This window comes from Cygnus olor, chromosome 14 (assembly GCF_009769625.2).
Source record: "Cygnus olor isolate bCygOlo1 chromosome 14, bCygOlo1.pri.v2, whole genome shotgun sequence".
In the NCBI taxonomy this organism is placed as follows: Eukaryota; Metazoa; Chordata; class Aves; order Anseriformes; family Anatidae; genus Cygnus; species Cygnus olor.
This window is the reverse complement of record NC_049182.1, coordinates 116382-136729: the sequence shown is the minus strand read 5'-3', so window position 1 is coordinate 136729 and position 20348 is coordinate 116382. Positions and strand designations below refer to the sequence as shown.

Here is a 20348-nt window from a genome sequence, read left to right as displayed (position 1 = left end):
GGGGAGGGGAGAAAGAGAAGAGATCATCTGTACTTGGGATCTGTAAGAACAGTTCTTGGTAAATCAGTGCAGTTTGGTAAAAGATGATAGATTAGAGGATCTCCCAATATCCTTTCCAGACTATTTTTCTGATTCTGTGATTATGAATCTTCACCCAAACACCACTGAATTAACTTCGTTAACTTAATTAACTCAGTTTTGAATTATGCTTTGCAGCAAATAAAAATGGAGGGGGAAAAATCTTTTTTCCATACTAAAGGCGAATGTTGCAGCTGTGCTTTCAGGTTGCCTTGGCAAGTGGCCAAGCAGAGGAATTCTGTCTTAATATCTGGTGAAGTGCTAGTCACTTCACTAGCCAGAATGGCCCACCTGTCGCAATGGAACTGTCCCTTTCTCAACTTTTTAATACTTATATGTGTCTTTGCCTTCGACCCATGACATACAAGGTTAGTTGTTTATTCTCACACACACACACATACAGAGAAGCACTTTAACCTCACTACAGGTCTCAGAGAGTTGGATAATTACCAGTCTCTCACGACCAATGCTTTCATCACTCTTTCTATTTGAAATTGTATAGGCAACTGTGACCTATGAGGACCATCTACAGTGTAATGTGTAATATCTTATGAATTAGTTTCACTAATTCCCTGCAAGGTCCAGGCCTTTGACCTACTCAAGCAGCTGTAGAAACTGTGATCAACACTGATCTGATTTCCTCAGCTTTTAGCATCAGTTCCATGGTTTATGTTATCTTTTTTGCTCTTTGTATCTTCATGTAAGTCCTGGCTGAATTGGGTTAGTGATGTCAACAAGGTCCTGCAATGAAACAGACGTGTGACTGGAGCATAGTAAGTAAATTCTCATCAGATCTTTGCCAATATCTTATCTTACCCAAAATAGAAGTGTTAATCCTGTGCATAGTCTCAGGGTTGCATGGGAATTAAACACTTGCAGAAATTAGACATCTTGTTCTTTACTTCTTGTCATCATGGATTTGTCCTTATCATTTTGACATGAGCCAGCAGTGTGCACTTGCAGCCCAGAAGGCCAACTGTGTCCTGGGCTGCATCAAAAGAGTGGCCAGCAGGTTGAGGGAGGTGATTGTGCCCCTCTGCTCTGCCCTCGTGAGGCCCCACTTGGAATGCTGCATCCAGCACAAGAAGGCTGTGGACCTGTTAGAGCAGGTCCAGAAGAGGGCTGTGAAGTTGATCAGAGGGATGGAGTACCTCTCCTATGAGGAAAGGCTGAGAGAGCTGGGGATGTTCAGCCTGGAGAAGAGAAGGCTCTGGGGTGACCTTATCACAGCTTTTCAATACTTAAAGGGGGCTAGTAAAAAAAGATGGAGAGCAACTTTTTGCTCTATCAGATAGTGACAGCACAAGGGGAGATGCTTTAAACTAAAAGAGAGTAGATTTAGATTAGGTGTTGGAGGAAATTCTTCACTCAGAGGGCAGTGAGGCATGGGAAGAGGTTGCCCAGAGAGGTTGTGGATGCCCCATCCCTGGAGGTGTTCAAGACCAGGTTGGATGAGGCCCTCGGCAACCTGATCTAGTGGGTGGCTTCCCCGCCTATGGCAGGGGGTTTGGAATTGGGCGATCTGTAAGGTCCCTTCCAACCCAAGCCATTTTATGATCTTGTCATCAGCTATTGCAGTAAGCACCATTCTATTCATAGGGCTAAGCAGTATCTGGGCAGTATACCATCACTCAAGTACTGACCCACCCTGAAACACAAGCTCCTATGAACTGTTACCATTTACACATAGGATCTTGAGAAACAGACTTGCTGAAACTCATCAAGGAATTCAATTTGCATTTGAATTCTTTGAGTTCAGAGCTATATAGTCCCATTCACGTAGTCACACATGGAGTGACTTTTCATGGAGTCTAAAGAGCGTTTGCTTCTCATCAGCTAGTTGGAGGGTGTCATCCCTGTGCATATATTTGTGATGGGATGTCATTTCAAAAGAGCTGAGGGAAACGTTTCATAAGTGATCTGTCATGATCAAATAGGCAATGAGTTACTTTGCAGAACCAGAGCCAATGTTATTACAGAGCTGCGTTTCCCTTCTTCTGAATCCCAATCCTTTGAAGATAGCACTTGCTGTCTGACTCCTGCAGCGAACCATTTTCCTCTGCTTTTATTCTCTGAGGTAAATTCTGCTCTTCCTGATGTGCATTGAGACTGAAGAGGACACCTGTATGCAAGCTGATCAGGCATAAGGTTTGCATTGCCTATTTCATCACTATTTCATCCTCAGGGAGGTTGTGTGGTTTTGACTGTTAGACTGAAAATAATCAGCCAAAAAAAGCAACTGCTTTTACAACAGTCATAGAAACTCTCTCTCCACACTGGTACACTACAGGCAGCAAAACCAGTAGAGTGTTGTACATTTATTCCCCTCCCTTCCCCCGCTCACCTTCCCCCTGATGTAGAGCCTTACTTTGCTTCTCATTTTTGTTTCATGATTCATGAGTCTGGAGGAGCCTCTGGTCCTTACAATGCAGCTTACAATCCAACAACTTCAAAAAATCAAAAATGTCCATACCTTCCAGGAAGTCAGGACTAGAGCATGTATTAAGGCCTTCCACTTGGACTTACTGTGGCAACAAGAACTTCCATGAGGGTGCTGATGGCAATGACGGCATACTTCAGGTTGAGCAGAGTAGCCCAGATGGATGTCTGTTTGTTGCAATAACTGTACAACTCAGTTTCCGTGCTTCAACTGAGGAAAGTCCAGCCAGGCCTTCGCGATGTTTCTTGAAATTCATTGAAGCTATCACAGTTCATCTTCTTCATTTTGCTTTCAGGCTATGAAGGACTTGGTAAAGTGCATGAAAATTTTTGCTCTATCAAGTAACAACTCATTCAGCATGTTTGGACACATGGCAGGCCACATCTGAGTTATTTCTCATCATAGACTATGTGAGAGTTTATGTGTGAGGCAGGACTCTCAGTGGAACGAGGAATCCATATACTGTGCTGGTGCCATTGTCTCATTTGTTCCTCTCTTTGGTGGCAGGAAGATCCCTATGGTATCTGCAAAAGGATGTTTTTTCACGTTCCTCTTTTGTTCGAATCAACAGCAATGGGCATTCCCTTCTATTACTAGGGAGCTCTTTTAAACAAACTGAGAACAAAAGTCTTCAGTTTCCCTCTGAAATGACTATCTGTCACTGTACTAACGCATGTAGCAGTTTCAGTGATGTGCCAGACATTTCTTCTCTGCATCTGGGACTGCCACAGCCAAGGAACATTGAACTAGACCAAACAAGTACTTTGATTTCTGTATGTGCTGAGTTACTTAGTTGTACTTTACTTTGTCTAGCATAGATCTTCTGAAGATTATAGCACACCAGTGCTTTTGCTGCATTTTTCAAGATTTGATTGCTGCAATGCTTTTTTAGTTAAAACCAGAGGATGTTACTGCACAATGCAGAAAATGCTGAGCCTCTGACAGCTGAGCCTGCGTCATTTGTAAGGAGTACTATCAGAGTTCTACTGCAGGAGGCAGCACAGAAGAAGGCTGTGCAAACACTTCTCTGCCTGGGCTAATATTTACAGCACCACACTCTGCTCTTTACGGGGCCAGAGACAGACAGCAGACACTCACATCTCATATTAACACCTGTACACTACAGAAATATTAACCTAATGCAAACAGCCCAGCAGAAGTTAATGTCTGTATTCACAGAAAAACAAACAAAAACCTCTTTCATTTCGTAGCATGAGTATTGGGTCCCTAAACAGCTCTGGCTGCTCATTGCTGATGAAGGTTCAGGGTCTTGACATCTAAAGCAGCTACTCATAGTTTTCTGCTTCAGTACCTGTGGCATTTGGCCACTTATGGCTCATATAGTTTTATTCTTTTGTTCCTATGAATAAAGCACTCAAAGCTGCTCTTGTACTTCAGTGTGGTTCACAGCAGGAATACTGGAGACATTTAGGTATGGATAGGTACAAAGACATGTAGCTCAACGTATAGACTACATCTTTGGTGACATTAACTCCTTAAAAAGAGTCATCCTACAGGAAAAGGAACTAGCAAGTTTATGATAATGTTACTTTAGGGGGAGTGATTGACATACTGAACTACAGAGCTTCAATCCAGAGGGACTTTGAGAAACCTGAGGACTGGGTCAAGAGAGACCTTGTAAGGTTTAGAAAGAGTGGAGCTCTCTAACAAGGCAGAGCTGGCCCCATGCATCTGTTCTGGTTAGGGACTGGCTGAGGAGCAGCCCCACTGGAAAGACCTGGACACCAGTGTGTTCTGAGCCTGTGTAAGACAATCCACGCACCGTGCTGTATTAGGAAGAACACGGCCAGAGAACTGATGGAAGTTATTCCTATCTACTTAGCACTGCTGAGGCCACACCTGGAATGTTGTATGAAGTTCCCTAACCCCAAAGTTCAAGAGGGATATGTGGGAACTTGACAGAGTCTAGTGGAGGGCTACCAAGACAGTAGCATAAGACCCACAAAGAAGTGAACAGAGCTGGGATTTTTTGCTTGGCAAAGAGGAGTATCAGCGGCAATCTGTTAGCAGCCTACAACTACATGAAGGCAAGTTGCAAAGGTGACAAAGCCAAACCCATGTTGGTAATGGCAGGTGACATAAGGAGTGATCATGGCCATAATTTGTAACTTGGGTGGTTCAGACTATATACTGTGAAAACATTTTCACCAAGAAGTTGGTGCAGTGCTGTAATAGGTTCTACAGAGATGTGTTGGGGTCTATATCCTTAACCATTTTCAAAAGTTGTAGAAAAAGCCATAGCTGACTTGTTTTGGTGCTGGTGGCAGTATTGCCTGGAACAGACATTGGATGAGAGACTCTGTAAAAACCCTTCCCAACAACCGGTCAGGGCAGTGGTTAGAGTGCATATGCTTGGGTGAGCCAAGCACTCCAAGTCATGAGCAGCTCAAAAGAAAAAAAAAATATTTGTAAGAGGAAAGCCAAAATCTTTCTTTAAGAGAGGAAAAGAGGAGCTCCTTCTAACAGTACTGTTATACTATTTTTTTTTTCAGAGACAAGAACATGGAACAAGTAGCTTTAATAATACATTCCACTAGATTTTGATTCAAAAGCATTTAAATGATGCACCTACAAATCTACAGCCCTACAAATGCTGGCCCATTTTTCCAGATCCTAGTATATCCCTGCTGCATATTGTCAGAGCAGCTACTTGCTTTCTCCTTGTCTCAAGTGAACCTAAATTAGCATGCAGGACAGTGGATGTGGCAATGGCAAGACAGACCCAGGCAGATGCTGTAATGCCTTAGGGGTAGCAGCTGTTCAGAGGCACATATTATATTGACTATGGTAACAGAAAAATAATGGAACTGAAAACAAGATTTTACTGTTCCTGTAGGTTGGCAAGGTATTTAAACAGATATGAGAGCAATTAAGTGACAGGACATGCATTAGATTATTTCCCCTTGATTCGGTAGGGGAAAATGGACTGGGTTTCCATTCTCTTTAAGTTATGAGACAGAGGACCCCCCGGGCACATTAGGAAAGATCAGTGATCCCACCCCATTGCCACCTTCACCACCTTTCAGTCCTGTTTAAGACAGCACTGGAGGCAGCAGGCTTGTCTGCTTGCAGCAGGGCTTTATTTTAATCGCTCCTGTGTATTTTCCTCTTTTTGCTTGTAAAAGAGATGGGCACATGGCAGGGCAGCAGTGCAGGGGCTGATGTTTACTTTACATCTTATCAACGGCATTAGGTGCTTTAGAAACTACCAGGAAAGACAAGCCACTCCCACATGGCAGGACTTTGGACCACAACACTGAGCTGCTGTGCCCAGATGGACAAGGATTTCTCTGCTAGTTCTGCCCCTGGCAACAAGGCCTCCACGATTTCCAGTCTCATTCTTTGCCCTCAGAAATGCCCTCTTGTTTACATCTTCCCTCCTTTCTCTCCTGTTCTTTTTAAGCATCCAACTAATTACTTGCCTTAAAAGCTATCAGCAAGATAATGTTGACAACCTAGGAGGCTATCTTTGTGCACCGGAGAGGTTTTGAACAAGGTTTTTATATAGAGGAGATGGTCAGTCGGCATAAATGTAAAGGGAGACTGCAGGTGAGAAGGTGAGATTTTGCATGCAAGCCAAATGGGTAAAGCTGTCCATTTTTATTATTTACTTATTTATTTAATGTTTAGTAGCATTATAGAGTTTTTTTTTTAACTAACCCATTCTGAAGGGAAGCTGTGCCAATAGCTGAGGCACCATCACAGATATGCTCATGCACCTCTTTTACCACAATCACCTAGATAATTTGTAAATAATAATTGTAAATGAAAAATGGAAGATGAAAAAAAAAAAAAAAAAAAAGGAAGATGGTCTAGCTAGATCCCCAGGGCTCTGTTCACTGGCAGGTCACATGGTTGGGGAGTAACACAAAGGAGTACAGAACCATCTCTGCTTGAACATACGTATATACGAGTTCCTGTACTGGAGTCTATATCACACTTAACACCCTGGGGAAAAAAAATCCCATCATGCAGCCCTAAGAAGGCTCAGGAACACTAGATATTCTACTGTACTCTGCAGTTCCTGTTTGTGACATCTCTCAGGAAAGACCCGTCTTAATTCCCTTCTTCTAGGAGTGAGATGTGCTGGAAAAGCAGTTGGCTGCACTGAATTTTGACCGTGATCCCCAAGTAGTGCTGCAGGAGTGCCACCTGGTGGGTCTTTTCCCCACAGGGTGTCCAGAAGCCCTGGACAGCAGCAGGGGAAAGCCAGCTCTGTCAGTCACCTCAGCCCTTATAAACAAGTGTGCCCGGAGTGCTGTGTAGAAAATACTGCTAGGGACAGTACTGTGTTAATCACTGTTTCTCTCTTCCTAGTGTACACGATCTTCAGACTGTTGCTGTCAGATAGGTTTTGCTAGATATGAACTCATAAATAAGTCTGATAAGAGCTGATAAATTAATATGGACCCATCTTCTGAGAATTATAGCCCTCAGAAGTATTACTCCTTAGGGCAGGAGAAAGTTAAAACAAACATATCTGGCAGATTACAATTTGGTTTATTCTGGCACCTAACTTTGGTTTAGTGGAGGACTTGTTAGTGTTAGGTCAGAAGTTGGACTAGGTGATCTTGGAGGTCTCTTCCAACCTAGATGATTCTGTGATTCTAACAGAATTTGAAAAAGCAATATTCCCTCCCCCACCCTGTCTACTATCACCACCCATATTTAATTTCTTTTTTTTATTTGTCAAGAGCTCTGTGGCAACACGTTAGCTGTAAAACAGAACATACAAGCTCATTGTGTATGATACAATTAACATTAGTGTTTCTTTATCTTGGTAATTTTCTAATTTGAGGGGTAAGAAAGCTTAGTCTGATCTTTCTTATTAGATACAGTCTTGGAGACCATGCCAAACTTTTGGAGTGGCAGAAAGACACAGGATAGAGTTCCACCTAGTCCTTGTCTGTCTCTGAAAACAGCCACTCTCAGCTGCAGCACAGGAGGCTGGAAAAACATCCCAAAAATAGAATTTGAACAGACTTCCCTTACAGATAGCTGCTTTCACTAACCTCATCTGCTGGCTGGTGCTATTTAAATATACTTAAAGATAATAGTTTCAGACTTGTCATCCCCACCACAAAGAATCTAAACAGAGATGCCAACAATCCAATTACACTGAGCCAGTACTCAAAAAAAATTTGTTTTTGTGGTTTAATAGCCACAGGTTGGGAAGACCATGTCAATAAGGGCTTAACAGACATGATAAAGAAATTAGTATTTTTCCAGTTCTCACTGTTGATCCTTATAAAAGCAGTTGTTGGAGACTTATTTGCTGGGCATACCTGATCCTGGCTACTGATGGGCTGAGAAATCATTTTAGATATCCATTAGCACCTGCATGCCTAGCTTTTTTAATTGCCACAGGAAAGAAGGTCCAGTTCTCATACACTTCAGTCTGCTCCAGTTCCTTATTTTACCAGTGAGAAGTGACAACTAACAACAAAATCCACAGCAGTGTGTAGTATTAAAAAGAAACACGGGCAGTCCTGTCTGAAGCAGGAGAGCTGAGCTCAACTGATGACATACACTACCTTGCAGGCTTTAGACAAGACAACCTGAAAGCTGGCTTAGTCTTTATTGAAGAAAGCCTGTTCTTTTCCCTAAGCAGCTATGGTACTGTTTTATTTGAGGCTTTATACTCAGCCAGTGTCCCACAGAGGCAGCACTGAGACTTTTTAAACAGACTTCCTAATTTGTCCCAGCCCTGTCAGTAGAACAAGGAAGGTTCTCTTTCTTTCACCATCACAGTCTAGTTGTCTTCAGGGAAGAAAACTTTGCTCTGGAAGGCAGAACTCTCTTAAGCAGCTTCCACTCCAGCTATTGCTTTGGTGCTCACAGTTTCATGAGGCGAGTGATCTGGTCCCGCTTCCTTCACTACAAAGTCTATGACTTGCTTGTGGTGTGGAATTTCAGCAACTCTGCTTTGAAGTCTTGATGTTGCATTGGACAATAGCTCTGGGGTTCACAGAGTTCCTGGTGAATGGAAGGAAAATGCATTATGTCAAGTGGTTATTACTGTGGGATGCTGGGCAGACAAAACTAGATAGTGTATCATGGAAGCCAGTATGTTCTCAGTGTGGCCAGAATCATTGTTTATCCATGCCAGCACTTACAGGGGAGACAGGGACCATAGTCTTGTGGCTGAAACAACTAGGAGTCCAGCACTCCATGAGTATCTTTATCTATGTTAGCTTATACAGGGAGATGGGGAGAAAGCAATGCTAACTTTACATAAACAGTGATCACACAGACTATTTGGGAGGAAGGTCTTCAGAGTTTCACAGAACTGGCTATTATATGTTCTCATGAACTCAGTAATAGCAAAACCCAAACTAAAACCTAATCAAATATTAAGAACAAACAACAAAACAGAGATCATAATGCAACTGTATTAAGTCCTTCTGGGTCCTCTAACTCAGAAGAATGTTACAGAGATGGGAGAGGTACAAAGCAGGGGTGATCAAAGTACAAAATGGTTTCCCAGCATGGAAGAGGTGAATACACAGAGGTTCTTCAGTCAAGAAGAAATGACTAAGGAGGATCTGACATAGGTCTATAAACCCCTGAGTGCCTTGAAATGGAAAACTACAGTCTCTGTATAGACACTGTAGAAACCAACTTTTCTCTGGGGAAGACAGCCATTAGCCCCCAGAAGCACTGCCTTATTCAACAGCCTGCTCTTACAAAATCATCTAATACCCCAATCGCTCTACCTCCCATAATTTTGCTTCATCTTTAAGTGTCTTCATCCGCACCCCTTTTGCCTCCTCAGCCCCTCGACCACCACAACTTACCCAGCTCCCTCATCTTGATACATCCCCTTATACTCACAGGGATAGTGGCAGTCAAGGATGTAGAACTTATCAATCAGGCTTTGAAACTGCCCAGAGAGCAGAGCAGCCACCTATAAAATACACAATGGACAGTTTTATAGAGTTTTAACAGTAAGAAAAGAAAGAGTAGGTGGGACGTGGCCAAGATGGAAAACTCTGGTTGCACAGCAGGAACCATCTGTGAAGGGGCCACCTTACTAGGTTTAACACAAGTGCACCCACGACTTTAGCCAAGGTCTTAAAACAGCAGAGAGAGAAGGCATGACACAGAGCACCAGGCCTTACTAAACTTTTCAATAAAACAGTGAAGCATATTAGTGAGGAAGGCAGAGAAGTAATAGGGCAGCATGTTTGCGTATGGCAAGAAAAACACCCGATCTCACAGATGATGGACAGGAGGAAAGACCACCACTCACAGTCTCTGGTGTGATGAAGTGCAGATCTTGGTGTTCTTCTGTCACTATTGGCAGTGCGTATACCTGAGGAAAGAGCAGTACCAGCTTAGAACAGCAGTTATTGTGAGACTCCTTCCTCCTTAGAGTTTCGCATGGCTTATCATTCGTGCCCAGAGCAGCTTTTCCCAGCCCCTCCCAAAAGGCCTGTAAAGGTGTAGGCAAGCACACAGCTTGCGATTGGTTGAAATCACTCCCGTCGTGCTTCTGGTGACAGGTATTCGTAAACAGCTCGCTATGTTTACAAGCCCTTCACGCGCCTCGCCCTCCCTTTAGCTGTTTCCTCACGGCTGGTACACGAGCCCCTTCGTCCAGCAACGAGGAGCTGCCCGCCCGAAGGACCTCACACGCCGGTTCCGTGACACCGACTGCCCAGCGTGCGAGGCAGCCCCGGGGAGCGCGGGCCGGGAGCCCGTCGGGCGGTGGGGCGGGGCGGGGCGGGCGGCGCGCTGGGCCCTGCCGCGCGGTCCCTGGCCGCTGGCGGCCCGCGGCAGGGCGGCGCCTTCCACCCGGCGGGGCTCGCGGCTCGGCGGCTGCGCGGGCGGGGCAGGCCGCGGCGCTGGTGCCCGGCCCGCCGGCGGACGCTGCTCCCGCAGGGCCCGTGCGGCCCGCCATGGCCGAGGAGGAGGAGGAGGAGTAGCGCCGGGGCGCGGCCCGGGCCGGGGGCGAAGGGCCTCGCTCGCTGCCGCGCCGCGGGGGTTCGTGGGGCGGCCCGCGGAGGGGCGCGGCGGTGGCGGCCGGAAGCGGAAGCGAGCGGCGCTGCGGCTGCGAGGCCTTCACGGCCGCGGGGCCGCGGCCCGGCCCTTCCGCTTTGCCGCGGGAGCCGGCGGCGAGCAGCGGCGCGTTCCTCCGCGGCGCCGAGCGGCGCGACCCGGCTCGGCTCATGGACCGGCACAAAGTGAAGCGGCAGCGGCTGGACCGGATCTGCGAAGGTGAGGCGGGGCGGGCGGCCCCGGCGGCAGCGCGGCCTTATGCGGCGGGGCCCCGGGCCCGGCTGCGGCGCTCGCTGCCGGGAGCCGCGCGCTCCGCGCCGCTGAGGCGGAGGCAGCGCCAGCGCCTCGCGGGGGCTGACCGCGGGGGCACCGCCAGTGCGCGGGTTCCTCCGCACGCCCCGAAAGGAAGCGGAATTGGTGCCTGGGAACGTGAGGCGCGAGGAGGCAGTAGGCCCGAACGGACTTCATTCTTAGTTTCGGGAGTCTAGAGCAAACGTATGTGCTTACGAGGTCTCCTCTGTTACCTTATTCTCTATCAGAGCTTTTTTTAATGTTGAAGTAGGAATGGCAGAGGGCTTCCCCTCCCCTCCCCTAGGTTCACTTCCTTGTTGGTTTCCTGTTTATTTCTTTTGCTTTAAGTAATCCCTTCACAAATACTGTAGAGTTCCAGAAGAACTAGTGATTTATTGGACTAGCAAATGAAGGCTCCAGATTTCTTGTCTTTCATACAATTGCTTCTGTTGACTTTCTTTATAGGCATACGGCCTCCTCTTGTGAATGGCCCAATGCCAGCACGGCCACTGGTTGCGCTCCTGGATGGAAGAGATTGCACTGTGGAGATGCCCATCCTGAAGGATGTTGCTACAGTGGCATTTTGCGACGCTCAGTCAACTCAGGAAATCCATGAAAAGGTGGGGAAGAAAATATACAAGCGTTTGGACATAAAGCTCTGTCTCTTTGAGTAACAAAGTAGAGATTGATTTGGACTGCTTTTTGTTGTAGGTACTGAATGAGGCAGTAGGAGCTCTGATGTATCACACCATTACGCTATCTCGTCAGGATCTGGAGAAATTCAAAGCTCTCAGGGTCATTGTGCGTATTGGCAGTGGCTATGACAATGTTGACATCAAATCTGCTGCAGAATTAGGTATGGTGACACCATTAGGGTTCTGATGTGATCAGAACTGAATGAGAAGTAGAACACTGCACGTGTTTTTCTGTCTATAACTGAGTGCTTTAGAAACCTTTATGTAAAAAAATTTTGAATTGTGTAGTAGGAAGCATCTTCAGGAAGCAGAGAAATATCTGAGCTGGTAGGTGGCCTGAAAGGAAGATTCTCAGTTCTCAAATTACTCTGCTATAGATATCAGACCCGTTGCTATTGTCTAAGGTTCAGAGAGCTATATATGATGTCAAGATAATCTCTCTTTGGTAAGGCAGTTTTGGGTTGTTTGTGGGGAAACAACTGAGCAAACTGACATCTGAAAGCAGGTAACTCACTCTGAAACAGGTAAACTCACTGCAAATGCATGATTAGTGATTTTTTTCTGTTTGTTTTTTATATATGGGTACTGCTTCGGTATCTTATGGATCCCTGTAGCAGTTTAGGCATGTGAAGGATCTCTGGATCAGGTGACACAAAGCTGCTATTCATTGTTAAACATATGGCAGTGAGGCTTTTAGACTCTAGTCTCCTTATGGAGGTGGATCAGCTAAGAACCCCATGCCTTCTTTTTTAAGGTTGTGTCAGTTATTTGAAACCTGACTTAATACAAATCAGATTAAGCTTAAACCAAGTGCAAGTATTTATATATAAAATTGTAATAGGCAATACAATTTCAAGACCTGTAAGAACAGATGAACTGCAAACAAATGAAGAATGCATGTTTGTCTAGATTCCCAAGAATTCCTGGCAAGGTCTTTGGCTCTTATTCAGCCATTACACTTTCTGGCTGGACAATTAACGATTATTTCTGTGCTTTTAGTCAGACCCTTTAATTCATTCCAAAGTACAGTACTGTTCCTTGTATGTTCTGAATCCCCAAACTGGTGCAAAGGGCTGTTGTGTGATTGTGTCTTCTTACACTTAAGCATCATATTGCATGTAAACACAAATTTGTGCCTACTTACGTAAGAGATGAATGTATCTGGTTTGTCTGAAGTTGAATGAGATGTTAACTAATGAGATGATAAGAAGTTAGGTTTTCCTGTTTGCCCTTTTCATCTTCTCCAAATCATCTGTGTGGCATTATGACACAGTTGTAAATGATTCGATAGAGAAAAGGTATTGGATATCTGGGATTGTGCGGGGCCGTTGATGTAGTTCACTTGAGAGGAAAGTGTGATCTGAATTTAGTTCAATGTCTCCTATGTAATAGGCTTACAAAAGAGCGATGTAGTGCTGAATTTTGTGTCCTCAATCATTACCTATATTTTATTTCTATTTTTTAGATAGATGATGGAATTTGAGGAGGAAAATTTTGCTTGGTTTGACAAGCATTACGTTTCAGAGTCCCTTTTTTTTTAATTTAGTTATTTTTCTTTCTTGGCTGCTAAAAATAACATGAAAAAAATCTCTTCTGAAGTGGTGCTTACCCCTGTTTGGGAGCAGTAGATTGTTGAAGGATAGCAGCAGGGAAGTGATATGCTGCCTGGCTCTCCTCTCCTCTTTTTTTTTTTGTTTTGTTTTGTAGTTTTGTTTTTATTTTGGATAGACAGTTCAGGAATGACCAGATATTGCTGAAGTGCTCTGGCATCTTTTCTTTTTCTGGCAGTAATTTGTGCTTCCAACACCTTAACTCTGCTGGCATTAGTAATTTACCTGATAGTTCTAGCCTTGGTTTTATGGTCTCTTGTGGCTGTGTATTATTCTAGAGTGGGAGTGTTATGTATTGTTATTTTTAAATGTAACTTCAAACTCATGTGGTTTCTCTCTGCATTTAATGAGGTAGTTACTTAGTGTTGCTCCTGGGGAAGCTGTTAGTTGAGTGAGCATCTGGACTGTGAAGCATGAAAGCACAACCATCTGTCTTCTTAATTCTTCTACAATCTGTCAGTTAATCTGTCAGGAGTATCTCTGGAATGAGTGCATCTTCTTCAGTGCAGACCTTCTAAAACAGTAGGTTTCTTTTGTCACTTGTGTGATCCAGTTTTCGCGTTTCAGCTAATTTTTTTCTGGTGAGGATGTCAATCAAATAGGTATTTGTAAGGAAGGAATGGAATTTCCTTGGGGTTAAAAAGCTGACTGATAGTAGAATCAGCTTCTGAAATGAATCCTGTGTTTCTTGGCAGTAGTTCTGGAGCACTGAATTATGTTTCAGCATTTATGCCTAAAGAGCTGAATTTTGGTTTAGTGTTGTGATGCTAAAAATCTTGTATGAACTCTGTGGCTTTGTAGGTATTGCAGTTTGCAACATCCCTTCCTCCTCAGTAGAGGAGACTGCTGATTCTACCCTCTGCCACATCTTGAACCTCTATCGCCGTGTTACTTGGCTACATCAGGCTATGCGGGAGGGGAACCGAGCTTCAAGTGTGGAGCAGATTCGAGAGGTGGCTGGAGGCGCTGTGCGTATCCGTGGGGAGACTTTGGGCATCATTGGACTAGGTAAGTGATGGGAATCGTTAGACTGAAAAGCAAACTGTGAATGTTTTTTGGGAACCTAAGAGTCACAGACTGGAGAGAAAAAAAAAAAAGGATAATTTTACAGCTGTTCATTATGAAACACACTGACTGATAAGAAATGCTAGTGCCTTATTCAGTGCAGCTGAACATCTTCAAGAGTTGAGTATATATCATGGGATTGGGGATTTTTTTTTCCTTACTCAGATGGTTGGATGAATTGGAACATTCAGACAGCTATTCTCAGTGACTGCTTCCCTGTGTGCTAGGCTCTGTATCAGTAACAAAGCTGCCTGAAAGCTACCAATTCCTTCTCCAAGTTCTTGTGATCAGACTATCGCTGCCTCTGAAACAGGGTAGAGATTTGGTTTGAAAAACAGCTTATTTTAGGGTAAGCTCTGTCTATTGCATGGGGAACGACTAGAATTAGTCCAATGAGATCAGCACTGAATAGCCAGCCTCCTCTGGATTGCTGTGGCAATCCTAGGAATGTCCAGGGCTGCAGTACCTTGGGCCTGGCAGTAAACTCCAATGTAGGCTCCCAGTCTACCCCAGTATCTTGTTTTAAAAGTTTGTTTTACCTTTCCTTGATGATTGTGGGTTTTCTTTTGTGAAGGCCGAGTTGGACAGGCAGTGGCTCTGCGAGCCAAGTCCTTTGGCTTCAACGTGATTTTCTATGATCCCTATCTGCCGGATGGAGTGGAGCGATCCTTGGGTTTACAACGAGTAGGAACCCTGCAGGATCTACTAATGCACAGCGATTGCATCACATTGCACTGCAGCCTGAATGAACATAACCATCACCTCATCAATGACTTCACTATTAAACAGGTGCAGCAGGAGCTTGATTTCCCCCACAGAGCACTGTGGAAATGAATGCAAACAGAAACTGCTGCTTTCACAGAGGCTGAGAGCGTGTGAATCCTGCTGCCTCTGCGGTGTGCCTCCTGCTGCCTTCGGAGGAGGCTGGGAGCATGTGGACCTGGGTGCCTGTGCTTTGTGCTTATAGAATTTCTTGTTAAGAGAAAAATAGGATTGGCTCTTTTCGCCAAGTAATTTCACTTATTAAGAATGTTTTAGGTGATTAAATAATTCAAAATTACCTTTAAAATGCATAACTGGCTGTGCTGGTTAGAGCCAGATCTGGTGTGGATGGAACTATGCAAGCTTCTTTACACAGCTCTGCCAAAGTCTTTCTGTCCAAGCCCACTGCAAAGCCAGTCTCGGGCTCTACTCCACTAGTCTGAATGCTTTTCAGTGCTTTCATGAGAGACATCTGGACATCATAGTCCAGTTTTGTGTAGCTGCATACTTGATTCGTGTCCTCTTTCTTCTTTAAATTAGTAGGATGAATATGGAGTGCAAAATTTGAGAGTTCCACTTTTGCCCTTGTTGTATTGTGGTTTTGTTTGTTCAGTTTTAAAGCAAATTTCTCAAGCATTGCTTGCAGGCATTTCCCCTGTGGTTAGCTTTGCAGTGAGAGCACTCCTAGTTCGTCCGGGCCTCATCTAATCACTGCAGGCTCCTGTTCATTTCCAGTAGAGTTCCCAAAATTCACTTTGTTCCCCTGGGAAGTCTTTATCAACCCACTTAATATTTTTCTTCTTTCAGATGCGCCAGGGCTGCTTCTTAGTGAACACAGCCCGGGGAGGGCTGGTTGATGAGAAGGCCTTAGCTCAAGCCTTGAAAGAGGGGAGAATCAGAGGAACAGCATTGGATGTACATGAATCTGAGCCTTTCAGGTATCACTGCACCTGCATGCCTGTTATGTTACTCAAGCACTAGATGATTCTTTCTTGTTTAAGTTATGTTGATACCTGAGAGGACAGATGGAGTTATCACTTCTGGAGAGAAAAAACTAGTTTTTTTTCCCCACAGCTTTGCTCAGGGACCCTTAAAAGATGCACCCAATGTGATCTGCACCCCACACACTGCCTGGTACAGTGAGCAAGCTTCCATTGAGTCCAGAGAAGATGCAGCTAAAGAGATCCGCAGAGCTATTACAGGTAATGAGGAAGACTGTGTGTTCTGCAGCTGCTGCTGGATTAGGATTCTTTTGTTAGTTCACTGCAAGGATTACGGATTTGGAACTGCTGATTATTCTTAGACTCAATAACTGGTTTCTGGAACTGCAGTGCAAGTTGGTAATTGTCCCTCTGCCTTTTGAGAACGTAGTAACTAATGCTGGAATGGCACTTCCTCTCCTTGGGAAGGCATTGAAACTCTTACTGAGTTTCACTGAAACTACATCTTCTAAATCCTTTGCAGTAATTCCTTTTGACAGTTACTCTGTACACCTTTTTCTGGGGTAGCACGTCGTCTCTTGGGAAAGGTGAGCCCTGGTGATTGCAGTTTACATGGCCAGTGGTTTCCCCAAGATCACAGAAGTGAGAAGGAAGGATCAGTTTCCTGTGTTCTTCAGAGACCAGTTGTTCAGAGGAGTCTCCCCTGTCCAGTGTTAATCCCGTGGAATTAGAGTGCTGAGTGTTTCCTTTTTACTTTCATTTGTAAATACTGCTAGGGATGAGCACCTTCTATTTGTCTCGTTTTTCTGTTCTGTTTTGTTTTCTGTCATTCTTGGTGCTCCTGCAGGTCACATACCTGATGCTTTGAGGAACTGTGTTAATAAGGAGTATTTGCTGTTAGCAGCGCAGTGGTCCACTATTGATCCTGCAAGTGTCCACCCAGAACTCAATGGAGCTGCAGCATACAGGTGAGATATGTAGGTTACTGCTTCCAAGCATATTTTCCTGCTGAAATAGGCCAACGTTCCTCTTTGGGTTTGAGAACTACTTGTACCTGCAAGCAGATGTGTTTCTGTTCCTATGTACTCTTTAAATGAGCAATTTCCAGAAACTTAACTGCAGCACTGCTGAAACCATACTAGGATTTAGCATTTGCCTGGTTATGTTTTGTTCAAACTGAATATTGGTTAATTTTTCCAAATCCTTGCAAGACCTGCCCAAGAAATCTTTTGATATAAGAAAGCCTGCTGGGTGCCTGAAAAGAGAACTGGATCTTAACATTTAGAAGGTGCACATATCACTATGTCTGTATAAACAAAGCACAGTTCTTATCAGTAGCTCAGATGAGGACTCTCAAAAAGACGTTGTCCGGTAGATTTGGGCAGTGGCCTAAATAAGGGTGTATTTCAGGTTGTTACAGACCTGCTGAATGATTGTGGATAGGTTCAGATACATTTATCGAGAAGGCATGGGGAGGCAGTATGGAAGTAAATGGTTTATTAGCAATTTGTAAGTATGTCTCTACTATTTTTTATCTTATTTCTTAGCTAAACTAAGAAAACAGCCTTACTTTTCTATCTTGGATCCCAGTGAAGGGTAGCTGGTAGCTTGTACTCTTCCTGCTGATGGGGAGGGAATTTCCAGCTCTTCAGGGTATCTTCATGCTGTGCCTCATGCTGTTTCCCACAGGATATAAACTTTGTACTTGCCTTCCAAATGCTTAGCATGTGACCTGAAACTGTCTCTGCCTGTCTGAGAACAGGTGTCATTTGGTAATAGGATGCAACTGCAACTCTTCAGCTCTGGAGACTTTTCCTGTGTTCTGTCTTGGAGCAGTTCCCCTAGAAAAAGGGATTTGTATTCAGCAGGTGCCTAAGGGCACAGCTCCTTTTCTCTTGCAAAACTCTGTTGGACCAAGCATGTAATTTCTGTTTCTGTTGGTTTCAGGTTTCCTCCAGGAGTAGTGGGAGTAGCCACCCCTGGGCTACCAGAACCACCAGTAGTGGAAGGGATTGTAGCTCATGGAATCCCTTCTGTCTCCCTCTCTGCACCACGTACCCCTTCCCCAGGAGAGACGAGTAAACTGGATGCAGACAGAGAGATTCCTGCTGACCAGTAGCAGCATCTCTCTCTCCTTTCCTCTGTCAGCAGAAAAAAATAGGAGGACATCTCCTCCTAGGACCTTCTTTAACACCATACAGAGACTGTTTCCTGTTCATATAGGACAGGAGGATGCATTTCATTACTGGCAAACTTTAGCTCTTGCCTTTATTTTATAACCCTTTTAGTTATTATCTCTCAGTGAATCTTTCCCCTTCTCTGGGGCAGGGCAGCAGTGACCTTGCCTCCCCTTGGAAATACTTGGTTTAACCAGTGATTTTTCCTATATGTCTGCCTCGATCATCTGTGACAGGGAACTGTCTTTAGTGCACTTGAAAATGGGAGAGGTAGAGCTGCCTGATCAGGAAAGGCCCTCAGTGCTCCTAATACCAGACACCAGTGCACATTTTTCAGTTGTGACTTGTAGCAGCTTACGTTCCATTTGGCTGAACCTCTCAAAGAATAGGCATGGGATATATCAGAAAAAGATTAGGAAATTGGAGAAGTGACTCTTGTCTGTATTACGCTGTTGGTAGAATGCAGCCTCAGCTCCGTGCATTACCTTGCTTGTTTTAATCAAGGTTTTCTGTGAGAACAGACAGCGCAGGCACTGCTTGTTCTTGACCGTAAGTTTTCTCTGTGCAGTAGTAGGTGCAAATGTAAAAGTGACAGTCTCAAAGTCAGTCTTGTAAATTATTTGGAATGGATTAAAAAGTCACCAACTGTGTTCTGGTGGCCACTGTATTTGCGAGGCTTCAGAATAATTCACTGTGGAGTTTGTGTACCTCAGAGAAGGCAAGAGAATGCAGAAATAGGAAAAACTTGCACTGGGAGACAGCAAGTAGCAATAATTTGCAGCTGCAATTGCTGGTTCCTCGCGCACACGTACCTCAGTCTAATTGCGCTGTTTATTCACAAGGTATGTTATGTTAAAATTCTAAGCTTTGTACTACAGAATTTTGTAGGCATAACTGCATCAACTAGAAGTAACATACCAGCGCTGGTGACCCTTGTCTCTGCTCATGGAGAACACAGCTTTTAAGGCTTGACCAAATTACTCTAGTTGGTGTAGCTCTGCTAGCATATACTGCATCTTCAATAGTGGGTAGAGTAAAACGGAGCTTTTTAGCCTTGTGATACTAAAGGAGAAAGAATACAATTAGCTTATCACCTGAAGCCAAGGCAGGGTTGTTACTCTGAAGCCTTTTCCAATTTCTCTGTCCCAAATGATTGAGTATGAATCAATTCTTTGAGGGGAGAGGAGCCTTCAGCAAAAAGGGTTCCACAGGAGATTTTCCTTAATTTTAAATTTTCCTTTAAATTTCATCTTGTTACACTTCAGTTATAGCCTTTCCATGCACAAGATGTAACAATCCGTGATTGATTTATTTCTGTTGTGTGGGTACATTAAAGTAGGTGCTATACAGGAGGCATATATGGTGTGGTTTTGTCTGCCTCCCTTGATTCCTCCCTCTTTTGTGTGTCTGTGACTGGGAGCTGAATAGCTGGGAACAGACTGCAAAAACACCTTGAGGAGTGGATGAAATTATCTGCTTAGGCTGTTTACGATTTGAGAAGCTGAACAAAGCTTTCAGAGTCGCAAAGGTTTCAGGCTTTTTCCAGGTTTTAAGTTATTCTCCAGTACTGCATTTGTGTAATTGCTAACTAGTGATATGGTGAAGTGATATATTCCTCTCCACATGTCTGCCTGCACTCTGTCCCCAACCTCCAAAATACACAAACAACAGAAAAAACCTCTTGGCAATTCAAGAAAGAAAACAAGGCAAGAAGTAAACTTCAGGTGTTTTCTTACAGATTTTACACTTTAGCATTAGTGAAATTCTAGTTCTCTACTGCTGAGTGTCTTTTTTGATAAGGTATTTATGTTAATGAAGATTCTTGACTTCCATTTTTCATGGATGATGCTCGTTCTACTTAAAATTCATATACCTCCTTGGCTGCTCAGGTTTACCAGGTCAGACTGGGACTGGTGGTAGGCACAAGTTACAGGAGTTTTTTTGAGGAAAAGCTTGGAGTTCAGAAGCATTTCAATTTGAGCTGTACCTAAAATAACCAGCAGCCCTTTTTTGATTTCTTAATTTCTAGAAAACCTAAATTTTACAAGCTACTAGCTCAGAAAACTGTTATTCTGACAGGCAGGTGGAGAGAAGTTTCAATCAGGACTGACAGCTGATCCTTCTGTCTGTTACTGCATTAGGGAAGCAGTCTGTCCATAACTACTGTTTCCTTATTTTCTGCTGAAAATTCCTGTCCTGCTTAGAGGTTCAGGTCTGCAGATTATTTTGTGGTAAGGGGCTTCTAGTTACGAGCTTCGTGAATGCAG

At 44.2% G+C, this 20348-nt stretch overlaps 1 protein-coding gene and 1 long non-coding RNA gene across 3 annotated transcripts; one reads left to right on the top strand and one right to left on the bottom strand.

Annotated features, from left to right (window-relative positions):
* Positions 1–7025: 7025 nt before the first annotated feature.
* Positions 7026–10278, bottom strand: LOC121078149. Its single transcript, XR_005824463.1, has 3 exons — positions 9792–10278; positions 9374–9446; positions 7026–8515 (listed from the first exon to the last, which is right to left on the bottom strand). It is a non-coding gene; the product is annotated as an uncharacterized LOC121078149 (long non-coding RNA).
* Positions 10279–10559: 281 nt separating this feature from the next.
* On the top strand, positions 10560–19430 carry LOC121078148 (C-terminal-binding protein 2). 2 transcript variants are annotated; one of them, XM_040573962.1, is made up of 9 exons: positions 10560–10759; positions 11297–11451; positions 11543–11687; positions 13938–14144; positions 14776–14990; positions 15771–15901; positions 16038–16165; positions 16752–16872; positions 17852–19430. In XM_040573962.1, exons 1-9 carry the CDS (start codon positions 10711–10713, stop codon positions 18021–18023), a joined length of 1323 nt encoding a protein of 440 aa, XP_040429896.1. In that variant the 5' UTR covers positions 10560–10710; the 3' UTR covers positions 18024–19430. The 2 variants fall into 2 exon arrangements, with proteins under 2 accessions (XP_040429896.1, XP_040429897.1); XM_040573963.1 differs by lacking the exon at positions 10560–10759 and adding an exon at positions 10904–11035.
* Positions 19431–20348: the final 918 nt, after the last annotated feature.

Bases quoted from the DNA above. Each gene is read 5' to 3' on its own strand.
- LOC121078148 (XM_040573962.1), top strand. From the start codon at position 10,711: ATGGACCGGCACAAAGTGAAGCGGCAGCGGCTGGACCGGATCTGCGAA. The intron at 10,760-11,296 runs GTGAGGCGGGGC...CTTTCTTTATAG, and splicing joins GCTGGACCGGATCTGCGAAG to GCATACGGCCTCCTCTTGTG. The intron at 16,873-17,851 runs GTGAGATATGTA...TGTTGGTTTCAG, and splicing joins AATGGAGCTGCAGCATACAG to GTTTCCTCCAGGAGTAGTGG.